The sequence below is a fragment of the Bos indicus x Bos taurus genome, chromosome 10 (assembly GCF_003369695.1).
Source record: "Bos indicus x Bos taurus breed Angus x Brahman F1 hybrid chromosome 10, Bos_hybrid_MaternalHap_v2.0, whole genome shotgun sequence".
NCBI lineage: Eukaryota > Metazoa > Chordata > Mammalia > Artiodactyla > Bovidae > Bos > Bos indicus x Bos taurus.
Window position 1 is genome coordinate 69,979,232 of NC_040085.1, and position 22,084 is coordinate 70,001,315.

The following is a 22,084-nucleotide window of genomic DNA, read 5'->3' on the forward strand; positions in this document are numbered from 1 at the left end:
TTTTTTTTTTTTTTTTTTTTTGCTAACAGCTTCTTTGAGGTATAATTCACATGCATACAATTCACTCATTTAGTGTGAATTCCTCAGCGGTTCTCAGTATATTTAATGTTGTGCAAGTCATCACCATAATCAATTTTAGAACATTTTCATCACCTCATAAAGAAACTTTGTACCCATTAGCAGTCACTCCTCATTTTCTCCCAATGTCCCCAGCTTTAAAAATTGTCCTGTTCTGGGTATTTCACATAAAGGAAGTCATAAGATATGTAGTCTTTTGTTTCTGGCTTTTTTCACTCAGTGCAGTGTTTTTACAGCTCATTCATTCTGTAGTGTGCATTAGCACTTCATCCCTTCGGACCAGCAGAGCATAATCTGCTGTATGGACATGCCGCACTGTGTTTATTCGTTGACCGGTTGACGAACATTTGACTTCTTTCCACTTTTTTGACTCTTACGAACAATGCGGATATAACCATTCATGTTCAGCTTTTTCTGTGGACGTTCAGCATAGATTTTTAGTTGAACTTTATGTGCCATTAAAGAGTAACATAAGCATTTTTGCCTGTTAGATTTCAAAGCCTTTGAAAACATACAGCAAATTTTATCTTTATATTTAATATTTGTTGTTGTTGTTTAGTCCTAAGTCATGTCTGACTCTTTTGCAACTCCCCAGACTGTAGCCTGCCAGGCGCCTCTGTCTGGGGGATTTCCCAGGCAAGAATACTGCAGTGGGTTGGCATTTCCTTCTCCAGGGGATCTTCCCAACCCAGGGATGGAACCCATGTCTCCTGCATTGGCAGGCAGATTCTTTATCACCAGGCTACCAGGGAATCCCTATATTTAGTATAGTGCTTCATAAAAGCACATATTTAAAAAATAATTTTTGAACTTAAATGATTATTCTCTTATTCTTAATAATTTGAGACTGAGGTGTTGTATGGGAAATTTTATAATGTTCCTAATAAACCCTAAAAAATTGTTTTTAATCATATATCTTAGAATAAAAGATATAAACATTACATTTCATGACATTAATTTTTCATAGGAAGTGAACCTGCCACTTATGAAATTACAAGATGAGCCCTTTCTTGACAATTCTGGAAATATTCAGCTATCCAAGGAAGAAAATCTAGCTGTTGGTTTTTCAACATATAGGTCAAGCGAACTTCCTGAAAACCACAATCAGAATATTATGGTAAATAATCATATTTTATGTAGTTCCTTTGTATTGATATATGGAAATAATTTAACTTTGCTGTTTTTTCCTTTGGAAAACAACCCATATTGTTGAAACATAGATAAGAAAGATTATTAGATAACACTTAAAGTATGGTCATTGTTCAGTAAAATGCCCAAGTGGAACCCTCACGCAGTGGTCATCAGTGCCTAAACAGTAGCCATAAGCCTCTAGCTTTTATGGTTGTAGGCTTATGGATTAAAATAAATAAAAAATTTGAAAGGAAATAGTAAATAAAAGCCCTGTGCCTCTAACTCACTGAAGAGTTTGCAGACACACAGAAGCAGTCATGCTTTCTGAGCTGTGGAAGTGCAGGTGCTGTTTTCTTCAGATTACTTCTGACTAGTACTCAGTTGTCCAGCTTTAGGCTAGCCTCTGGCCTGTCTTGCATCCTTTCTGTAAAATGGGGGGAAGTAAAATCTTTATTTCCTGCTGTGTTGTGTAATTCAGAGGGTGACTTTAGATTATAGATAAGAATATGGAAAAGAAAGAACAACAACAAGAAATCATACACATGTATGGTGTAGCTCCTGTGATTTTGGAAATATGCCCCCTTCAGAAAAATAACTTATACAACTTTAAAGAAAATACAACTTTAAAGAAATAAATTTATCTGGCTTTTGCCAGTTGCTGTGATGGAGTGCCTGTTTTCCCATCATTAGGAGACCTAATTATGGAACATCTTGAATCTGTGCACTATGCTCTTCGTATAGAAAAATACAGAATATTTTTCTCATACATTTAAAATGTGATCTGATTAAAAACAGCTTTAAGAATTTGTCATATAAAACTGTAGCATATCAACTTATAGGATACTGAGAGATTATTAATGGGAAAAGACAATTTTATTGAAATTTGATTCTGATATTTCACAACTACTGTTACCAATGGCTAGCTGTATTTAATTAAATTGTATACCAGTTTTAGAAATGTGTTTATAGAGTCAATACTATAATTTTCTAAGCTCTAATCTTTCCTGTAAAATGGAAATAATAGTAACTAACTGATAGGAATGATATCCTTAAGAAGATTTTGTGAATAAATCTCTTAATTTTTAAAATATTTATATTATCATAATGTATCATTATCATGTCCAAAAAGTAGATCTTAAATCATTAAAATATGTTGATTTAGCACTCTCAGGGGGAAAAAAGCAATATAATGTGTTTATTTTTATTTTTTTGGCATAAAAGTTCAGTATGCATTTTAACTAACTTTTATAAAGATGCTATTAAAACATTGAGTTTAAAAAGCAGCCATTGTTTTTGAGACTTTAACTGTTAAATTAATTTAATGGTAAATGATACCATTTTCTCGAGTGATAATTTTGAATGTTGTAGGCTGGGGAAGTACATGAAAAAGAAAATGAAGACTTTTCAGGGCCACTGAAAGTGGCTAAAGAGGTTGAAAAGCTCATTGGACAAGTGGAAACCTGGGAGGCAGAAACCACGTCTGTTTTGGATCTTCTGAGACAGCAGGATGATGTAGAGACCTCAGTGGAAGAATCTTTGCAGGTATGACTGTAACAGCATTAACAAGACAGCTTTTGTGGCTGTAGGCTTATGGATTAAGATAAAAAGTTTTAAAGGAAATAGTAAATAAAACCACTGTTTGAATTTTCTTTGTTGGGGTTTTTTTAAAAAATGACATGGAATCTCAACCCTGGATCATTTGCTGTGATTTTGCCTAAAGACAGAGGATAGAGTTGAAAACTAATAATACCTGAGGAATTTAAATTCTTGAACTGATTTTCCCAGCTCCAGAGTGGAGATTAAAATATTCTCTTTCATCAGAGGGCAATGAGATGAGTGAGTTCAGTCTTCCTATAGCTCAGGGCAGTGTGAATATAAGAGACGATGCAATCTACTCTTGGAAAGCTCAGCCCCTGTGGAAGCCACTTTCCTTTCTTACCTGATGCAGGGAGGGGGCTGCATGTTGTTAAAACTCTGTTCTGTCTTTATTCTCAGGCAGTTGACGCATTGAAAAGCAATGAGGCAAGAGTGTATTTTAATATCACTCAGTTCTTCCTGGAAAGAAGTTACAATTGAGGTTTTACTGAGTTCCAGCTCAGCTATGAAATTTATAGAGCATGTCATACATTATAGCAAGATGGCAAGTTCTAGGAATAAAGAATTACTTGTTTAATTCTTTTGACTTTTGAAATTCTTTTCTACATTTTGAAAAGGTGTATATGAATAATTCTGTGTTTCATTGTTCATAAGAGTAATACCTTTCCTTGCTCTGAAAATATTATGTGAACTTAACCTGTGCCATCTGCTGGTACTTTTCTAATTTTATTTATCTATTTATTTTTGTAACTGGAATTTCTTTTAGTGTAATAAATGAGTGAGAAATGAAAAATTCAGTATTTTTAAAATATTGAATTTTTTAAAAAAACAAAGGTGTTAAACAGTGAAAACACAAACATGCTGGAATATACTTCTGGTAAGAAAAAGTTAAGTAAAACTTATGGTTGCTGGGAGGACGGAGATGGGGGAAGGGATACTTAGGGAGTTTGGGATGGACAGATATACACTGCTAGTTTTAAAATAGATAACCAACAAGAACCTACTATGTGGAACAGGGAACTCTGCTCAGTGTTATATGACCTGAACGGGAGGGGAGTTTGAGGGGAGAATGGATACATGCATATGTTTGTCCCTTTGCTTTCCACCTGAAACTGTCACAACATTGTTAATCGGTTATACTCCAATACGAGATAAAAAGTTTGATGAAACAAAAAAAAATGAACAAAGGTAGATCTTTATTGGATCAAGGTATATTGTTAATCAAGAAATACAAGTTGCTGAACAGTATGGGTCATGTGTTTTTAGTATTTTAATACTAAAACTCTAAATACTTTTAGTGTTTTTAAAAACAGTTGCCTTTTGTACTTTATACTTTTAAATCTATAGAAAAATATCTGTGAGCCCTCCTCTGAGTGTATTTCCTGGTACATAGTAGATATAAAGTACATATTTTTTAAATGAATATGCAAATGATTGATTAAATGACAAGGGAGGGATGGGGAAGAAGAAAAACTTTTTATTCATGTGCTCTACTTCTATTCTTGTTGAAGTATTTTACAGGAACTTTTGTTACTTTTATAATTAAAAATAGAAAAAATTGAAATTACAAATCAATGTGCTCATTTCAGAACATTTAAATAATTTATAAAAGTATAAAGTGAAAGTGTTAGTCACTCAGTCATGTCTGACTCTTTGTGATCCCCTGGACCATGGATCCATGGGATTTTCCAGACAAAAATACTGGAGTGGGTTGCCATTCCCTTATCCAGGGAATTTTCCTAACCCAGGGGTCAAACCCCGGGTCTCCTGCATTGCAGGCAGATTTTTTACCATCTGAGCCACCAGGGAAGCCCATAAAAGTGTAAAGAGGAGAATAAAAATCACCACAATTCCTCTGTTCTATGATAAATAAGATCAATATTTCCATAGTTGATATCACACAATATAATTTCTATTTTATAGAAATATACCTATGCCACCTCTGAGTTGTAATTTAAAATTTTTTTGTTATTTTGATAACTGAAAAGTGGTGCCCCATTATTTTAATTTGTAACTTATTTGATTACATGTAAGGTTGAACTGTCTTTCATATATTCATTAGCCATTTGTTTCCATGAATAATGTCTTTGTATTTTCTGAATTTTCTTTGGGATCTTAGTATTTTTTTTATTGAATTTATAAGCTCTCTGAATCATGACTCATTTTCATTTGTATGGCAAATATATTTACCAAGTTGTTGACTTTTAAGTTATTTTATTTTACATACAAAATTTTTGTATTTTTATAGTCATTTCTGCCTTTAAAGGCCCTCCAAACCCAGGGAGCAGATCAGTTTTCATGGATAATTTCTTCTCTTTCTAGTTTCATGTTTTATATATAATTTTCTAATTCATCTGAAATTTATTTTTGGTATCTTGTAAAAAGCATGGTTCTAAAAAGATGTTTTTCCAACAGCTGTTTTCTCCAGTAGCATTTATTGAACTCCTTTCTGACTGATTTGACTACGTGAATAATTTCACTTTAAGGTTTATTTCTACTCTCTCAACTTATTTTCTCTCTATCGGCATTGTATTCCTCTAGTCTTTATTTTATCTAAGTGCTTAGTGTTTAAGAATAATACACAAAAGACTATGTTGCTCAGAATCTGATTGTATTAATATAAATTTTAAAATGAATTTTAAAAATAACTTTTTTTTTTTTTCTTTAATAGAAAATTATTTAATTAGTATACATGTGTTCCCCATCCTGAACCCTCCTCCCTCCTCCCTCCCTACACCATCCCTCTGGGTCGTCCCAGTGCACCAGCCCCAAGCATCCAGCATCGTGCATTGAACCTGGACTGGCATCTTGTTTCATACATGACGTTTCACATGTTTCAATGCCATTCTCCCAAATCTTCCCACCCTCTCCCTCTCCCACAGAGTCCATAAGACTGTTCTATACATCAGTGTCTCTTTTGCTGTCTCGTATACAGGGTTATTGTTACCATCTTTCTAAATTCCATATATATGCGTTAGTATACTGTATTGGTGTTTTTCCTTCTGGCTTACTTCACTCTGTATAATAGGCTCCAGTTTCATCCACCTCATTCGAACTGATTCAAATGTATTCTTTTTAATGGCTGAGTAATACTCCATTGTGTATATGTACCACAGCTTTCTTATCCATTCATCTGCTGATGGACATCTAGGTTGCTTCCATGTCCTGGCTATTATAAACAGTGCTGCGATGAACATTGGGGTACACGTGTCTCTTTCCCTCCTGGTTTCCTCAGTGTGTATTTTAGAATATAAATTTGCCTCATTTTGGATTAACAGTTAACTTTTTATGATTTCCTGATGAGATTATTAATATGTTTAACATATAATCAGAATATTTATTGTTATCTCACTCTACTTATAGCATCTTATTGCCAAAGGCTCTATGTATGAAGAGCTTGTATCTAGAATTGAAGACACTTTACAAATGGATGTACAACATGTTTCAAGTCAGGAGTCTCTCCAACATGTCCTCACAGCTGGACTTCAGGCAAAGATTCAAGAAGCTAAAGAGAAAGTCCAGGTCTCTCTTTAATCTTCCCTATTTACTGAATTTAGTCTTTAAAACCAAGTAGTCAATGGGAGGGCAGGACAGAGAAGGGGATTGCCTTGTAGTTTGAAAATTTTTTGCAAAATATTAATTTTCCCTTTTATTTCTTTATAATTTAGAGCATGTTGGAAAATATCAATATAGTAAATAGAATATTCTTATGTCTAGTGGGAAAATATGAGTTGCTACTCAAGCTGTTTTTCAATTTATGAGTTTTCTAAGAAGTTGCGCCAAGTGTTATGTTGACAATTTTCTGTCATTACAGATCAGTATGATAAAATTAGTAGCTGTGTTGAAGAACTCAACTGATGTTTCCCAAGACCTGGATGTCAGGCTGAAGGTGGAAGAAACACAGAAGGAACTTGAATCATACATTACAAGGGCTGAGCAGCTACTTGGGCAAAAAGAGAGCCAGAGGGGACTAATTACAAAATACAAGGTGGGGCTGTTTCAACTATCACATGTAGGGCATTTTTCATTACCTCATTTACAATCAAGATGTTTCCATCACTGTAATTATAATGAAGTTATCATAACTTTAAAAAAGTCCTAGTTTTCTATATTGTTCCCCAGAGACTCTTAAACATTCAAGTGATTTTTTAAATTCAAATTTTACTGTAGACTCACTGAATGAATTCAGTGATATAGTGTACAAAGCATGGCTGACTCTATGACACTGAGCAAGAATTTGATTTCTCTGGCTTTTTTAATCAATAAAATGGACATAATAATTCTAGTCCTATTCAACTACCAAATAAATGAAAACAAGATATGTGAAGAAGCTTTGAGCGGTTAAAATTCCCCAAATGTAAAATAAAATTATTATTAAAATACTTTAATCAAAGTTACTAGGGACATATACTTATCAGCAGTTAAAGATCCAGTAATACTTTGCATGGAGACAGTGTTTGGTTGACTTCATGGTTTGATAGGCAGCTTAAGATGGTATCAAAATCAATGGTAAAAACTACTATGTATAAAATAAATAAGCTCCAAGGATATATGTGCAGCATAGAAAATATAGCTATTATTTTATGATAACTTTAAATGGAGTGTAATCCATAAAAATATCCAATCACTCTGTTGTACACTTGAAACTAATGTAATATTGTAAATCAGTTATACTTAAAAAAGAAAGATATGTCCAAGCATATCTAAAGCAGAGACTCACTATTAATTAATACTGGGAGGCACTGGGAGATATGAAATAAAAGTAAAACAAGGTCTCTACCCTTAGACATCGGACAGGTAGAGAAATATATGTTCCTTCATTCATCCATTCAACATTTACTAAATTTACTGAACATTTTAAATGGGCTAGGCATTTTGGGAGAGATAAAAAGAAGTAAATCCAAAGCAGAAATAGACTACCAGACATAAAAAGCAAACTTATGTTTACTAAAGGGGATAGCAGGGTGGGGAGATAAATTAGGAGTTTGGGATTAACATATACATACCTCTATATATAAAATAGATAACCAGCAAGGTCCTACTGTATAGCATGGGCAACTCTACTCAATATCTTGTAATAACTTCAGTATCTTATAATAATAGAAAATAATCTAAAAAATAATATATATATTATTTTATATATATATATATATAACTGAATCACATTGCTGTACACTTCAAAGTAACACAGTATTGTAAATTAACTAAACTTTAATTTTTTTAAACAAAGATGAAGTCAATCAGTACTCTGTGCTACTGCACCCAGTCTTTCCAGGAAAAGGGACTCCTCCAGCAGCCTCTCTTAATCCTCCTTGTGGCCTCCTCCTCTTGTCTGGGTTCAACCCTCTTTTGGCTTTCTGGACTGTTAACCATACTGGACCATAGCACCAGCTATTTCAACACTGCTTCTCCCACAACCATCTTATTCTGTTTGCACCTTGTCAGCCACCAGCTTTGCCCAGTTCCCACTGTCTTTTTTTTTTCTCCCAGTTTTACTCCTGGAATGCTGAGAGTGCTGAACTGAGCTTGAGTCAGTGGTTCTTGTAAATAATCACTAGGCTGGATTTCAAGAGGACAGATACAGTCAGCTGAGGAAAGAGGGGAGGGAAAGAAAAAGCAGAGGCCTCAGGCCCCTTCTCTACCAGAGGGAGGAATTACAGTGTTAGTCCTCATACCACTTTCCTCTTCCTGCCCTTCTTCCTTTTGAAATCTGAAGCCAAGGCCTCCTCCTTTTTGTCTCTGGCATTTAGTAAAATAGTCCCATTTTCACAGCAGAAGCAGAATCCGTGCCTTGCTAGTTACTGCCCTGAGGCCCCAGGGACTCCTGGGACACATGAGTGGCAGGAGTTCCCTGCCCGCACATGGGGCTAGCATGTCTTCCCTTTCCATAAATCTAGCAGTCCTCACAGAGGCTTTAGAGGAGGTCCCTGGGGCTCAGACTGTACCTTTTCTGCACGAGACCCATGATAAATATGTAATAAGTAAATGAACAAATCGCCAGCCTGCTTCATTGCTTTCTCCCTCAGAATTAGTTTCATCTTCTTGTCTCTTATAGATTTTTCTGCCCTTTCTTAAACACTAAACTATTTTCTGTTCTGTTGTTTGATGGTTGCCTAAGCCGGGTTTCTGTTCTTACAGAGTATTATTGCCAGGCAAGATCCTGTAAGAGTAGGTAAGTGTGAGATGAGGAGCAGGCACGTTCCAGTCTATGGGACTGCCACTGGTGTGGGCCCTAAACAAGCCTTTGAAGTCCATGATAAGAGGATGTCGCCTCCTTGCAGCATAAAGTGATTATGCACAGTATTAAACATTTGCCACATTACCCCTACTATAAACTGTGTCTTATTGCAACACTGATATCTAATACAAGCTGGTATACTCTTTGGACTGTATTACTTATGAAGTGTGGTCATCTGCTCAATACTTAAGAACTTTAGAGGATACTTTGCCAGTGGCTCATAATAACAAGCCTTTTAATTGTTTATGAAAGGGACCAAAAACTATTTGGAATATCAAAAGGAAGTCTCTATCTTGGCCTCAAAGGTGTAACTATGTTTGAATAATAAATATTTGCAGTTCTTTTCAAAAGAAATCAAAGCATACAAAAGGGAGATCAAAAAAAAAATCAAAAAAAAAAAACAAAAGGGAGATCACCTTCAGTCTACACCTAAAAGTCTCCCCTAAATCTTCAAGTAGTCTCCATGGAGTCCTTTCCTGGTTCTCCCTGTTAAAATTCTCTAAAATTCTACCTGTTAAATTAGCTTTGATAACATGGCCGTAGAATAAGGCTTTCATGCTCTTGTTTGTGGTTTTTGTTTGTTTGTTTGTTTAGGAAGCACTGATAATTTCTAATACTAAAAGTCTGGCCAAGTATTTGAAAGCTGTTGAAGAACTGAAAAATAATGTAACTGATGATGTAAAGCTGTCTTTGGAAGAAAAGAGTAGAGACATTTGTGCCAAGTGGGAGGTAAGAACATGCATGTATGTCTGGGGCTTATGATCCTGATATTGATCCTGATATTAATATATACACATGTAGAGTTTCATAGAAAATATGGGTAGGCTTTGGTGGCAGACAGACCTGGATCCAGCAGCTAATGAATGAACTTGAGCAAGTTGCTTAGCTCCTAGGAGTTTTATTGATGAATTGGGAAAAACCTCACTGACTTGGCAGGATTGTTGCAAGGCTTTATATAAAGCACCTACCACAGAGATTGTTTTTGCTAAATGTTATTGAGTATTAAATATGTGTGTGAGTATATGAAGAGAGAGAGAATAAAGTAATATAATTGAATGTCTACTGTTAAAGGGTTTCTTAAAACACATTTTAAAATAATCTTTTAATTTTAGAACAATTTTAGATTTACAAAATTATTAAAAAGGTAGTAATGATACAGAGAATTCCAGTGTATGCATGCCCAGTTTCCCCAGTTATTAATATATTAATATAGTAAATTTGTCATAAGGGACTAATAGTACATTATTAACTAAAGTTTAATTTCCACCTAATGTCCTTTTTCATCTGTTACGGAATCCCATTCAGGATATACATTGTAGTTACTTGTTATTTCTCAATAGGCTTATAGCTCGATATTTTTTATATATATTTTCTCCCAGACTACCTCTTGTCTTTTAATTCTAACCATGTCTTTCACAGCTGAAACACATTTTTAGTTATTAGAAAGAAAAAAAAATGTTTATGAGTTTTAAAACATCCTCCCCAAAGATATATGCATGAATCAGAATTACACATAAATTCATTTCTATGCTTGGTTACCACAAATATTTTCATTTTTTAATGGAAATCTTCTCAATATATCCTGTTTCCATGGTTAATATGTGTCTTTGATTTTTTTTAATAGTCTCTTCATCATGAAATGTCCCTGTATATTCAACAACTAAAAATAGACATTGAAAAAGGAAAACTTAGTGATAGTATTGCAAAACTTGAAAAGCAAATCAATAAAGAAAAGAAGCTAATTCGCAGAGGAAGGACCAAGGGTCTCATCAAAGAACATGAGGTAAAAACCTGTTTTCATTCAAGTTTTGTCATCACTGTGGGGTTTATCCTAAATGGTTTAGTAAGTCCTTGGCTAGGATTAAAACTGCTCTGAAAATTACCTCAGCGCTTTTGTCCCCTGGGGTTCATCCCTTCTGCAGTTGAAGCTCTATCTAACCAGAGCCTGTGTGTCTTGTTTTTTAGAGGTGAGAAGAATTCAGCATTGACTTAATTTTTTTTTTTTTTTTTTTCCATATATCTCAGTGCCCCTTGTCCTCAAGACTCTGGTTACAAACATGTCACCGTCTGTTGAAGTTCCCGTAGTTACTTTTGTAAGGCCTCGGCATCCTCTGAAGCACAGCTTTTGTGAAAGATAGCAAATCAGGATATAAACCAGCCTGGGCCATCTTATGGTCTGTTTTTGGTCCTCATCCTATTTGATTGCTTTCGTATATTTGACAGTCCCGACCCCTCTTTTCATTTAAACTTTCTACTGCTGTGGCTCTCTCAATATCCATGTCTCTTGCATTTTATTATTTTGGGGGAGATCCTTCTTTTTACATGTTCTTCACAAATTTTCCTTTTTTCTTCTGATATCCCAATGCTTTTGTTCTGGGGTCTCTGTTCTTGGCTAATCTCATGCTTGCTCCAGGTGACTGTATGCACTTTGGTGCTTTAACTGTCCTCTCTGCAAGGAAAAGCCCAGATCCTTATCTCCAGCTGAGTCCTTTCCCCTGAAGTCCAGATTGTGTCTCTGAGTAGTAGATACCACCAGTGTTCTTCAGAGACCTCCACTTCAGCATGTCCAAAACCAGCCAATCTTATCTCAGACTTTTCTTCCTCTAACACATCCTGGTTATCAAAGACATCGCCGTCTCAGAACTCCCTCCCCCCTTCCTCTTCCCTTTTCCCTCTTCCCTCAGCCTTGGAGTCAGCTGCCAGGTCCCATCTGTTAATCTTCAGAAGAGCTGCTGCTTCTCCTTCCTTTCCATCAGTGTTGCTACTTCCCTTAACCTGGGTTATTTTTTCAGTGCGATGGTGGTGGCATCATTTTCTGGTCCCGTCATGAGAGTGACCCATTGAACCCCCCTTACTCTCAGGACATCTCCGAACTCCTCAGAACTCCATGCAGGCCCTTCACCGTGTGGCCCCAGGATACACCTTCAGTGCCCCTTCTGCCACGCTAGACTCCACGTCCTTTTGGAACATCTGGAGCTTTTCCTGTCTTGGCTGCTCCTTCTGTTAGGCACGACCCCTCTCTCCTTTTCCTTGGAGGACTCCGTGCATGTTCTTTCAACCTCTAGCCCAGATGGTTCCCTCATGTGAAGGGGTTTTCCTCTGACTGCTTAAGGCAGGAGGTGTCTATCGTCATGCTGTTTGCTCATTATTTGTGTGGTTACTGTGGGGAAGGAACAAGCTTTCCTCGACGGTTTAAGATCCTTGGTTGGATCTGGAAATTGAACCGACAAAGACAGATTAACAGGAGAAAAGCATACATATTTCCTTGAATTTTTTTAATGTGCATTGGAAACTTCATAAGGGCATAATGACCCAAAGAAGTGACTGGAGCAGGAATCTTGTGTACCTTTCAGACAAAGAAACAATACATTTGTGAAGAATTGACAAGACAGAGAAGTTTGGGCTAGGGGTAGTGAAATGGTGAAGAAATAACTAGGAAGAGAAACGTTATGGTACAAGGTTTCTTGCACATTCCTTTGGTCCCATCTCTGGGCTGATAAAACTCTGTCTCCAGTAAAAGGAGCTTTATTTCTTGCCTTTAGGCAGAAAAGGAGAAGCCTTTTCTGTTTTATTTTTTGACCACACTGTGCAGCTGGCCGGATCTTAGTTCTTGAACCAGGGATTGAACCCTGGGCCCCAGTAGTGAAAGCACTGAGTCCTAGCCACTGGACCGCCGGGGAATTCCCTCTGCATTTACTGCTGCTGCTGCTTTTTAAAAAAATATTTGTTTATTTGTTTGGCTATGTCAGGTCTTAGTTGCAGCATGAGGGATCTCGGTTGTGTATCCAGGATCCTTGCCGCTAATGGACTCGAGTTGTGTCTCATGGGCTCCAGAACTCTAGGGAGTCATAATGAAGAATAATATAGACATATAGTTGGCAGTTGGCCCTAAAGGGATTCGCCACAGCCTAATGATGGAGTGAAGGAAACCAGAACATGTCATCCCAACATATGCCTCTCTGACACACAAGGAAATTTTTTTTAATTGAAGCATGGTTAATTTACAGTGTTGTGTTAGTTTCTGCTATGTAGATGAGTGATTCAGTCATATGTAATTCCCTCTGCATTTACTGCTTCTTTTTAAAAAATATTTATTTATTTACATATTGTATATATTGTTCTTCATTATGATTTATGACATGAAAATTATTTTTTGCTGAAGGCAAGTATGAAGCAGAAAAGGGACTTCCTTGGTGGTTTAGTGGTTAAGAATCCACCTTCCAATGCAGGGAAAATGGGTTCAGCCCATGGTTGGGGAACTAAGATCCCATGTGAAGTGAAGTAACTAAGCCTGTTCACCCCCACTACTGAAGCCCTAGAGTTCCAGAGCCCATGAGACACAACTAGAGTCCATTCACCACAAGGATCCTGGATACACAATGGAGATCCCTCATGTCGCAACTAAGACCTGACATAGCCAAGTAAATAAATACTTTTTTAAAAATAAGAGAAAAAAACAAGAAGTAATGCAGAGGGAGTTTTATATACATATATATATATTATATATATATATATGACTGAATCACTTGTCTGTATAGCAGAGACTAACTCAACATTGTAAATTAACCATGCTTCAATTAAAAAAATCTCCTTTCGTGTCAGAGAGGCATATGTTGGGGTGACATGTTCTGGTTTCCTTCATTCCATCATTAGGCTGTGGTGAATCCCTTTAGGGCCAACTCTCTCATCTTTGTTTCCAGTGCCCACTCCCACACCAGGCACACTGGAGGGGCTTATAAAAGAATGTGTTGTTAAAGCCACACACATCTGTTCATTTCTAATCCTCATGGACTAATCATGTAAACTCATCGGAAACACATTTCCCACTTTATTTCCTCAATCAGGCCTGCTTTTCTGAGGAAGGCAGCCTGTACCAGCTTGATCATCACATGGATGTCCTGCGGGAGCTGTGTGAGGAGCTGACTTCTCAGAAGAGTCAACAAGAAGTGAGGAGAGCGCTCAAAGATTACGAGCAGAAGATAGAGAGGCTTCGGAAATGTGCTTCCGAGATTCATATGACACTGCAGCCCACCTTGGGAGGCACATCGAAAAACAAGTTAGTGCCTCATGAGAATAGCTACATATGAGGGAGAAATAAGATAAAGCCTTTTGTGAAGGCACATGACACTGAACATTATTTATTCTCTCTTAGGCTTCATTTTTTTCTCCTGATATCTTAATATGCAATTTTGATTCCTTCCTAGGGGAACCACGGATGCATCTAAGAATGGAGGAGGGAATACCCTCAGCGAGGTGCCATCTGCAAAATCAGACAATCAGCCGTCAGCTGAAAAGGTGTTAAATCTGGATAATGTGTTTTAGAAGTAAACCCAATAAGAAAAAATACCAAGAGTACAATAATCCACTTCTCATTGAGTGTTGGTTTTAATTATCTGATTGTTTCTATCAGCTGAGAATTCTCACTTAAATAATGTAAGGAAGATTGCTTTTCAAAGAATTAGAATACAACAAACCAAAGCCAGGACAATCATACTTGATTGTCCCCTGAGGACACAAACAGTTCTTTCCAAAAGTGACCATTTTGAACCATTACGAATACATGCTGCCTATGTGCGTTACTTTTGAGAACACAAGAAGGTTGAGCTTAATCTGCACAGATGCTTCAGCATCAGAGATGAACTAGTTCATTTGTCATGTATTTTTTTTTTTGTCATTTGTCTTTTTATCATTATAATGTCTTTTACTTTCTTTGGGAATTGGATTTTCTAAATTGTTGAGTTCTAGCTTAGTGGGGATTTGCTGTGAATCTAGGCCGCCAGTCAGAAGGTGTGGGGCAGGAATGAGGTGTACTTGTTTCAGAGGTCTGCTCCTATTGCTATGCTGTGCTTCTGTCTGCCCTTGACCATGGATGGCTATGTGGTCACAAGCAGAGACAATGCTTAGGGGTTGGGAGAACTCCTCTATCCTGCTGGCATACCAATTAGAAGGTGAGAATCAGCCTGATAAATCTCCTGTGTCCTACAGGAAGACCTGTCTCTGAGCTGAAGTGTGGGGTATAAAGAATCAGTGATATCCATTTGTATCACAAAACTGTTTATTTTTTCCAGGCTATTAAGTATATTGAAGATAGTATGTTTACTCTTTTGTGTATTTGCTTAGGCAATGGAATTGGTTCAGAATTTTAACCTGGAATCCAAGTTGAAGCTGCAACAGGAGGAAAGCATCATGGAGAAATATGAAAAGGGTCACAGTACCTCTATTGACAGTTTACTAGAGAGGTAAACTGTTTTTTAAAAAAAGATTTTTATTTGAAGTATAGTTGATTTACAGTATTGTGTTAGTTTCAGGGGTATGGAAAATGATTCAGCTATACATACATACACATATATGTATATATTCTTTTTCAGATTCTTTTCCCTTATAGGTTATTAAAAATATTGGTATAGTTCTCTGTGCTATACAGTAAATCCTTGCTGGTTATCTATTTTATGTACAGTATTGTGTATATGTTATGGAGAGGCAAACTCTTTTAAACAACTAGAAAATCCAGCAAAAATCTTTTATCAGTGCAGATACGGTGTACTTTAAAAAGTTTTTCTTTTCCTTTAGTCATAATTTTTGTCTGTAGTCCAATATCTTAAGCAGAAATTCCCTGGGCTTTCCTCATGGACAATTGACAGTAATTTAAAAAATTTGGGGGTCTAATTTAAAAACTCAAGTAACTTTGCATTTAATTTTTTTCCAGGTATGATACACACAAAGGCACTCTTGAACTTTACCTGCAAAACAGCATTGCCAGAATTACTTCTGATTTCTCTAGTGACAAGGAAAGGAGTAGTGTTTGTCTCCAGGACAAACTGACAGATCTACAGGTAAATACTGAAAATATAACTAGAGGAGTTTTATCTTTATTAGAAAATAATGTCACCGTAGGGTTTCCCTGGGGGTCCAGTGGTTAAGAATCTGCATGTCAGTGCAGGGGACATGGGTTCAATCCCTGGTCTGGGAAGATCCTACACGCCATGGGGCAGCTAAGCCTGTGTGCCACAACTGCTAAAGCCTGTGTGCTTAGAGTCTGTGCTCGACAACCACGAGAGAAACCACCCCAAGAGGAGAGTAGCTTTGGTGCCCACAACTAGAGAAAGCCCCTAGGCAGCAGTGAAAACCCAGGGCAGCCACAAAGAAATAATACATAAAAACAAATAAATCTTTTTAAAAAATCATAAAAAATCTTTATTACAAAAGAAAATAATAGCACCCTAAGTATAGAAAATAAAGACACCCTAAGTATTACACCACCATTTTTGTTGAGGTCCCAGATGCTAGATGTTTCTGAAGAATGTTCTGTCACCCATTTTCAGAAAGACACCCCAACCCAGTGAAGAATTTGGTTTCAGGTCCTAATTTATTGCTTATGCTCTAATTTGATATTTTATCAGAAGTTTGGATTCTGTTTGGAATGGAGATGAAATTGGATGAAACAATATGTTTGAAGTTTATTTCAACCAATACACCTTCTGGTTTGCTCTAAAATTAAGGATATGTGAAAAATCAGCCACTCTGAATTTCTGTTTCAGCCAGCTATCACCTTACCTGAATTGTCACATTATCTGTTTGATGTTGGTCAGTAAGGAAGGGGCAGGTAGTGGAGAGAGTGTTCACAGTATGTGATGGGTGACCTTATGGAGAGCCTTCAGAGGAAGTATTGCATCTGACTCAGGAGCTGCAGAAAAAACAATTTATCTAGTGGTGGGCATACCAATTGTAAGTTCTACAAATAAACATCTTCCTTGGACTTCCCTGGTGGTCCACTGATTGAGAATTTGCCTGCCAATGCAGGGAGCATGGGTTCTGATCCTTGGTCTGAGAGGATTCCACATGCCACAGGGAAAATAAGCCCAAGCGCTGCAACTACTGAGTCCGTGTGCTGTAAATACTGAACCCTACTTGCCTTAGAGCCCACGCTCTGCATCAAGAGAAGCCGCTGCAGAGAGAAACCCATGCAATGCAACTACAGAGTAACCCCCCACTTGCTGCAACTAGAGAAAGCCTATGCACAGCAGTGAAGACCCAGTACAACCAAAAATTAATTAATTAATTTTTAAAAGTCTGTTTCTTATTTAGAAGATAATCGGCATTACTGTGCAGCACCCTTGTATGCTTGGAGGTACATTAGAGTGAACCCTTAGAGAAGGCATATCCAGTGGAGAAAAGGCCATGGGTGCTTCCTTCAATGCCTCTAATATTTTCTAGTTATCTTCCTTTTAAGATGCCAGTTCCTGAGTCACATTCTACCAAATGGCTCCTTTCTATTTTCCGTCTGAACAAGCAAAATTCATGTGTGAAAATCTCTGTTGTTCAAGTGATGAATTTAGTATGTTTTCATCACAATTAAGAAATCGCCTTTGAGACCTTATTCCTATGACTGAATAATAAGTTGATTAGAAAAACTGTACTAAATCCTTGGGGAAAGTGAAGGACAAATGATGCTGATGAACACTCAGATTTTATAGCAGTGCCTTCTTTTTTAAAAAATAGAACCAAGAGAAAGATTTGGAATAGTATAGAATTTTAGTACTCTTGCCTGGAAAATCCCATGGATGGAGGAGCCTGGTAGGCTGCAGTCCATGGGGTCGCTAAGAGTCGGACATGATTGAGCAACTTCACTTTCACTTTTCACTTTCATGCATTGGAGGAGGAAATGGCAACCCACTCTAGTGTTCTTGCCTGGAGAATCCCAGGGACAGGGGAGCCTGGTGGGCTGCCGTCTATGGGGTCGCACAGAGTCGGACACGACTGAAGTGACTTAGCAGTAGCAGTTAGATGTTTGATAATAAATCATAAATTAATTTTATTCACTTCTTATTTGACAGAAATGATTCTGTTTTGCTTCAGTTTTAGTTTAAGGAGAAAAATGATTATCTAGATAAAACTAGAATAGCTAATAGAATATCTGTCCTTCCTTCTCTGTGTGTCTTTCTGAGTTGTATTCTGTGTATCTCACTTCAGGAAGGGGATTTGGATTCTTTGAAAGTCATGTTGCTGATTCCCTTGACTTCTTTCAGTGGATCCTCTGAGAGCACATTAATGTAATTGTTCTCTGAAGGACAGTTTACTTGTAGATGGTTGGAAGATATCTTTTCAAATGTATTTTCACGTGAAACTTGAAGATGTGAAACTTGCTTGTGCCCACAGTTGTGAATGTTTCATTTTGTAAGAATAGAATAATTGTGCCTATTAACCCATTCATTAATCAATTATGTATTCCACACAGGTCTTAAAAAATGAAACTGATGCTTGCTGGAAAGAGTTTGAAATCACTTCATTGAAGTTAGAAGAGCTTGAGAGTGACATTAAGAAGCCTTTTATAGTTAAGGCAAGAGACAAATTAAAGGAGAAAGAAAGAGAGCTTCAGATGACTCTTAAGTCCAGGTATCATTCTGGGATCTATTAACCATTCATTTACTAAATTTGCTGAATTTGTTAATGCTGTTTTAAGCAAGGTGAGTATTATATTTTGGAGAAGGAAATGGCAACCCACTCCAGTGTTCTTGCCTGAAGAATCCCAGGGACGGGGGAGCCTGGTGGGCTGCCATCTATGGGGTCGCACAGAGTCGGACACGACTGAAGCGACTTAGCAGCAGCAGTTAGCAGTATTATATTTACAAAGTATGTTATTTTATTGAATTGTCACAGCAGCCATAAGAGAAGCTGATGAGGAAACTGCTACTGAAGGAGGTTAAATCTTAAAACCGGGTCACACTAGCCAGAAACTTAAGTGGAACTTAAGTTTTGTTGAGTTCTAAAGGCTGAGCTTCCCACTGTCTCCCCTTGAGGCTGAATTTGGGCACATCACGCGACTTCTGGGCCTTGATTTCCTCATTTCTAGAATGAGAGTGCTATTGTTTTTTCTTTACATATTCCAGCACATCTACTCATTTGACATCAGATGAAACTGAGGCTCGGAATCTACATTCTACTGATTCAGATTCACAAATTTCAAATTATTAATTAGCTTAGTCTTTGAAGGCTATTATATTCTCAGTAGTCAAATAATTAGTATTCATATGAGTTTCTTTGTCACCAAGGCAAGGTTCAGTTACATCCAAGTATTTTATATGTCAAAAGGGAGGGAAAAGCTTAGTCTGTTTTACACCAGTTTTCTATCTAGTGCAGTGTCAGTTAAATTATCAAAAATACTTGGATATAGCAAATAGCTCATTTGCCATTGTGGATCACTGGGTTTGACTTTTAATGGGATGATCTATGCATTTGATTGTATGTATTTTCATCAAATAATTGTTTTCTGTTCTTGGTTAATAATGGCATTGATATGTTTTATAGGATAACTTTCTGCTGTGTTTTCCCCTAATGTCTGGCTTATTTTTCACTCAGAATGGAGTCTTTAGAGACTGTACTGAAGATGGTGTTACCCATGGAGAAGGAGTCACTGCTTCTCTGTGACACAGACCTGCTCCTCCGTGAAATGGCCATTCAGGAATTTCATCTCACTGATGCTGATGACATTTATCAAAACCTGAGGGTAAATATAAATTCTCACAGTATATTTATGGAATTATCAGTTCTTCAGAGACCTATATATGTTTATGGATTTTTATTAAACATCAGTAGTATTTCTTTAGAATATAAACCATGACAGAAAAACCTTCAATAATATAGACTTGTTGTTTATTTCTCAACTCTTTAATTCCTCGCCAGTTCAGAAGTAGTTACCTTGGAGTAAATAAGAATGTATTTTCTTTGAATTAAAAATGAAGGCTTGCTAAGAGTTTGGGGGAGAATGGATACAGGTATCCCTGTATGGTTGAGTCCCTTCACTGTTCAGCTAAAACCGTCACAGCATTATAAATCAGCTATATCCCAATACCAAATAAAAAGTTTTTAAATAAATGAAGGCTTGGTAATGAATGCCTTCTCCAGTGACTGAAATCCTAAATATCTGTATAGACTCATATACTTAAATTATCATATTCTGTAGTTTACTTATTCCCAGTCTCATCTTAAATTGAAAATATTTGCTTTATTTTTCAAATTATAAACAGGTGTCTCAGCAGATCAATCTGTAATTATTTTCCTTGCATCAATAATTTGATATACCTCTTTTCTTTTGGAGACCAAAACATCAGGAAGGCTATCAGATAAGAAAACACCTGGGTCATTGGATCATATGTAATTAAAATGTTCCTTCTGTCAAAACTGTCAGCCTTGGTTAAATTGAGAAGCAGTTTTCTAGATCAAACCTAGTGACATAATTCTGGGTTAGTTTCTGTTATACAGTCTGTCTTTCTTCTACCTCAGTCTTTCAGCTTTTCTTATTACTTTTATTTTAGAATATCCAAGATTCCGTAGTAAAACAGATTGAAACATGTAAGAATTTGGGACAGTCAGGCAACTTTGCATTAAAGGAATTGCACCCCCTTGACCTGCATGCAGCACAGAACATTATTCTGAAACACAGAACTCAACTGGAAGAGATGAACCACAGAGTACAGAAGAGTAAAGATGCTCTTGAAGCTCTGGAAGATTTTTTGGCTTCTCTGAGAGCAGCTGAACTCTCTAGTGAGCTTCTTACAGACCATTCAGCCTCAGATTCACAGGGGGTACCGGCAAATACTTTGACGGTGGAAAATAAAGAGAGAGAAATTCATCGGATGAGAGACAAGGCCAGACATTTGGATGAGCATTTGAAGATGCTTGGTATAAGCATTAAAGACAGTGAACAGGGTGAAAACACCTCCTGTGAAAAACTTCTGGATGCTTTGTCCAAAAACTTATCTGAGACACGTTCTGGTGGGCAGGAGGAAGTCACTGAAGAAGACAAATTACTAGGGGCTTGTGTTTCTAAGAATGATGAACTCCTGAAAAATATTCAAGATGTGCACAATCAAATCAGTAAAATTGGCCTGAAGGATCCGACTGTTCCAGCAATAAAACAAAGGTAGGTATTTTTATCCATCTCCATGCAAGATGACATTTTTCTGTTGTTTTTTTTTTTCCCCCAAGTATCCATTAGGTGAAATAAATGCTTCCTATGTCTTTCAACTACTGTTCCATCCTCCTCTATTCAGGGTTCAGTGTTCTTTTTTGTAGACTTTTCAGACAAACTTCATTTTTGTTGATATTATGCCTTTACAAAGTGTTATGTAATTTTTTTCTTTTTTTTTCAATTTAATAGGGAAATAATTTTTTTCTTTAAAGTTTTCATTCTTCTGGACAAAGGAAGAGTGAAATAAGATGTGTATAAGATCCATGAGTTGCTAAAAAGTCTCTTGACTGCTGTGTATGTATTATGGAGTTGTCTTGATGGGGAGAAGTCCTGGGAAACTACACACATTTGATGATAGACAAGTGGAAGATGCACAGGCCACCTTGGCCTGACTTCTTCTTCATTGCTTGGGGACTGAGTGGGAATGCAGGGGACTGAGTTTAATAAGTAAACTAAAGTTCGTGTTGAATTTGGAGAGTCTCCAAAGTCAGCTCCGTTGGCAGCTGCTGTGAGTGCTGCTGCTCTAATTCTGGCATTCAGATCCTGAAAATGAAAATGTTAGCAAAAGAGTTACTTTGGTGGAGCTCCCCTCCCCCTTCTAAACCTCTCCCTTTTCCTGGCTTTTCTTCTGTCCACCTCTAATCCCTCAGGCTCAGTGCTCTCCCAGGGCTCTTTAGCTGATTAAGCTCTTCCCTCTGAAATCTCCCTGAGCTCTCGTCTCAATGAGACATCTGTTTCTGCAATGCTCCAATTCTTAATAAGGCATGGAACTGATTTAGTTATTGTTGTTAATGCATTTACTATAGATTTATAAATAAATTAGTAATAAATATTAATTTATAAGTGAAAACTACATGTTGATAGATGGTAAGTTGCTTTACTTTTTAACTGAGTTATCAATAGAACAAGCCAGGCACTGTTTTAGGTCCTGGGGATATAGCAGTTAACAAAACAGACAAAAATTCTTGCCCTTTGTAGAGCTTATTATCTAGTGGAAAGAAGAAGATATACAGTATGTGCACTGATGATAAAGGCTATGGGGAAAAGTTAAGCAGAGAAGGAGGAGGTGGTTG

At 36.9% G+C, this 22,084-nt stretch overlaps 1 protein-coding gene across 8 annotated transcripts in view; it reads left to right on the top strand.

Annotated features, from left to right (window-relative positions):
* The window catches only part of SYNE2 (spectrin repeat containing nuclear envelope protein 2), a 324,652-nt gene that overhangs the window by 110,387 nt on the left and 192,181 nt on the right, over window positions 1-22,084 (top strand). For all 8 annotated transcript variants that reach the window (XM_027554279.1, XM_027554281.1, XM_027554283.1 and 5 more), the window contains 13 exons: window positions 1,046-1,195; window positions 2,578-2,751; window positions 6,169-6,327; window positions 6,620-6,793; window positions 9,638-9,772; window positions 10,668-10,826; window positions 13,888-14,099; window positions 14,248-14,338; window positions 15,164-15,282; window positions 15,750-15,876; window positions 18,279-18,436; window positions 19,400-19,547; window positions 20,356-20,963. In XM_027554279.1, the coding sequence (XP_027410080.1) occupies window positions 1,046-1,195; window positions 2,578-2,751; window positions 6,169-6,327; window positions 6,620-6,793; window positions 9,638-9,772; window positions 10,668-10,826; window positions 13,888-14,099; window positions 14,248-14,338; window positions 15,164-15,282; window positions 15,750-15,876; window positions 18,279-18,436; window positions 19,400-19,547; window positions 20,356-20,963 (2,414 nt within the window). The remainder of the gene's footprint in view (window positions 1-1,045; window positions 1,196-2,577; window positions 2,752-6,168; window positions 6,328-6,619; window positions 6,794-9,637; window positions 9,773-10,667; window positions 10,827-13,887; window positions 14,100-14,247; window positions 14,339-15,163; window positions 15,283-15,749; window positions 15,877-18,278; window positions 18,437-19,399; window positions 19,548-20,355; window positions 20,964-22,084) is intronic.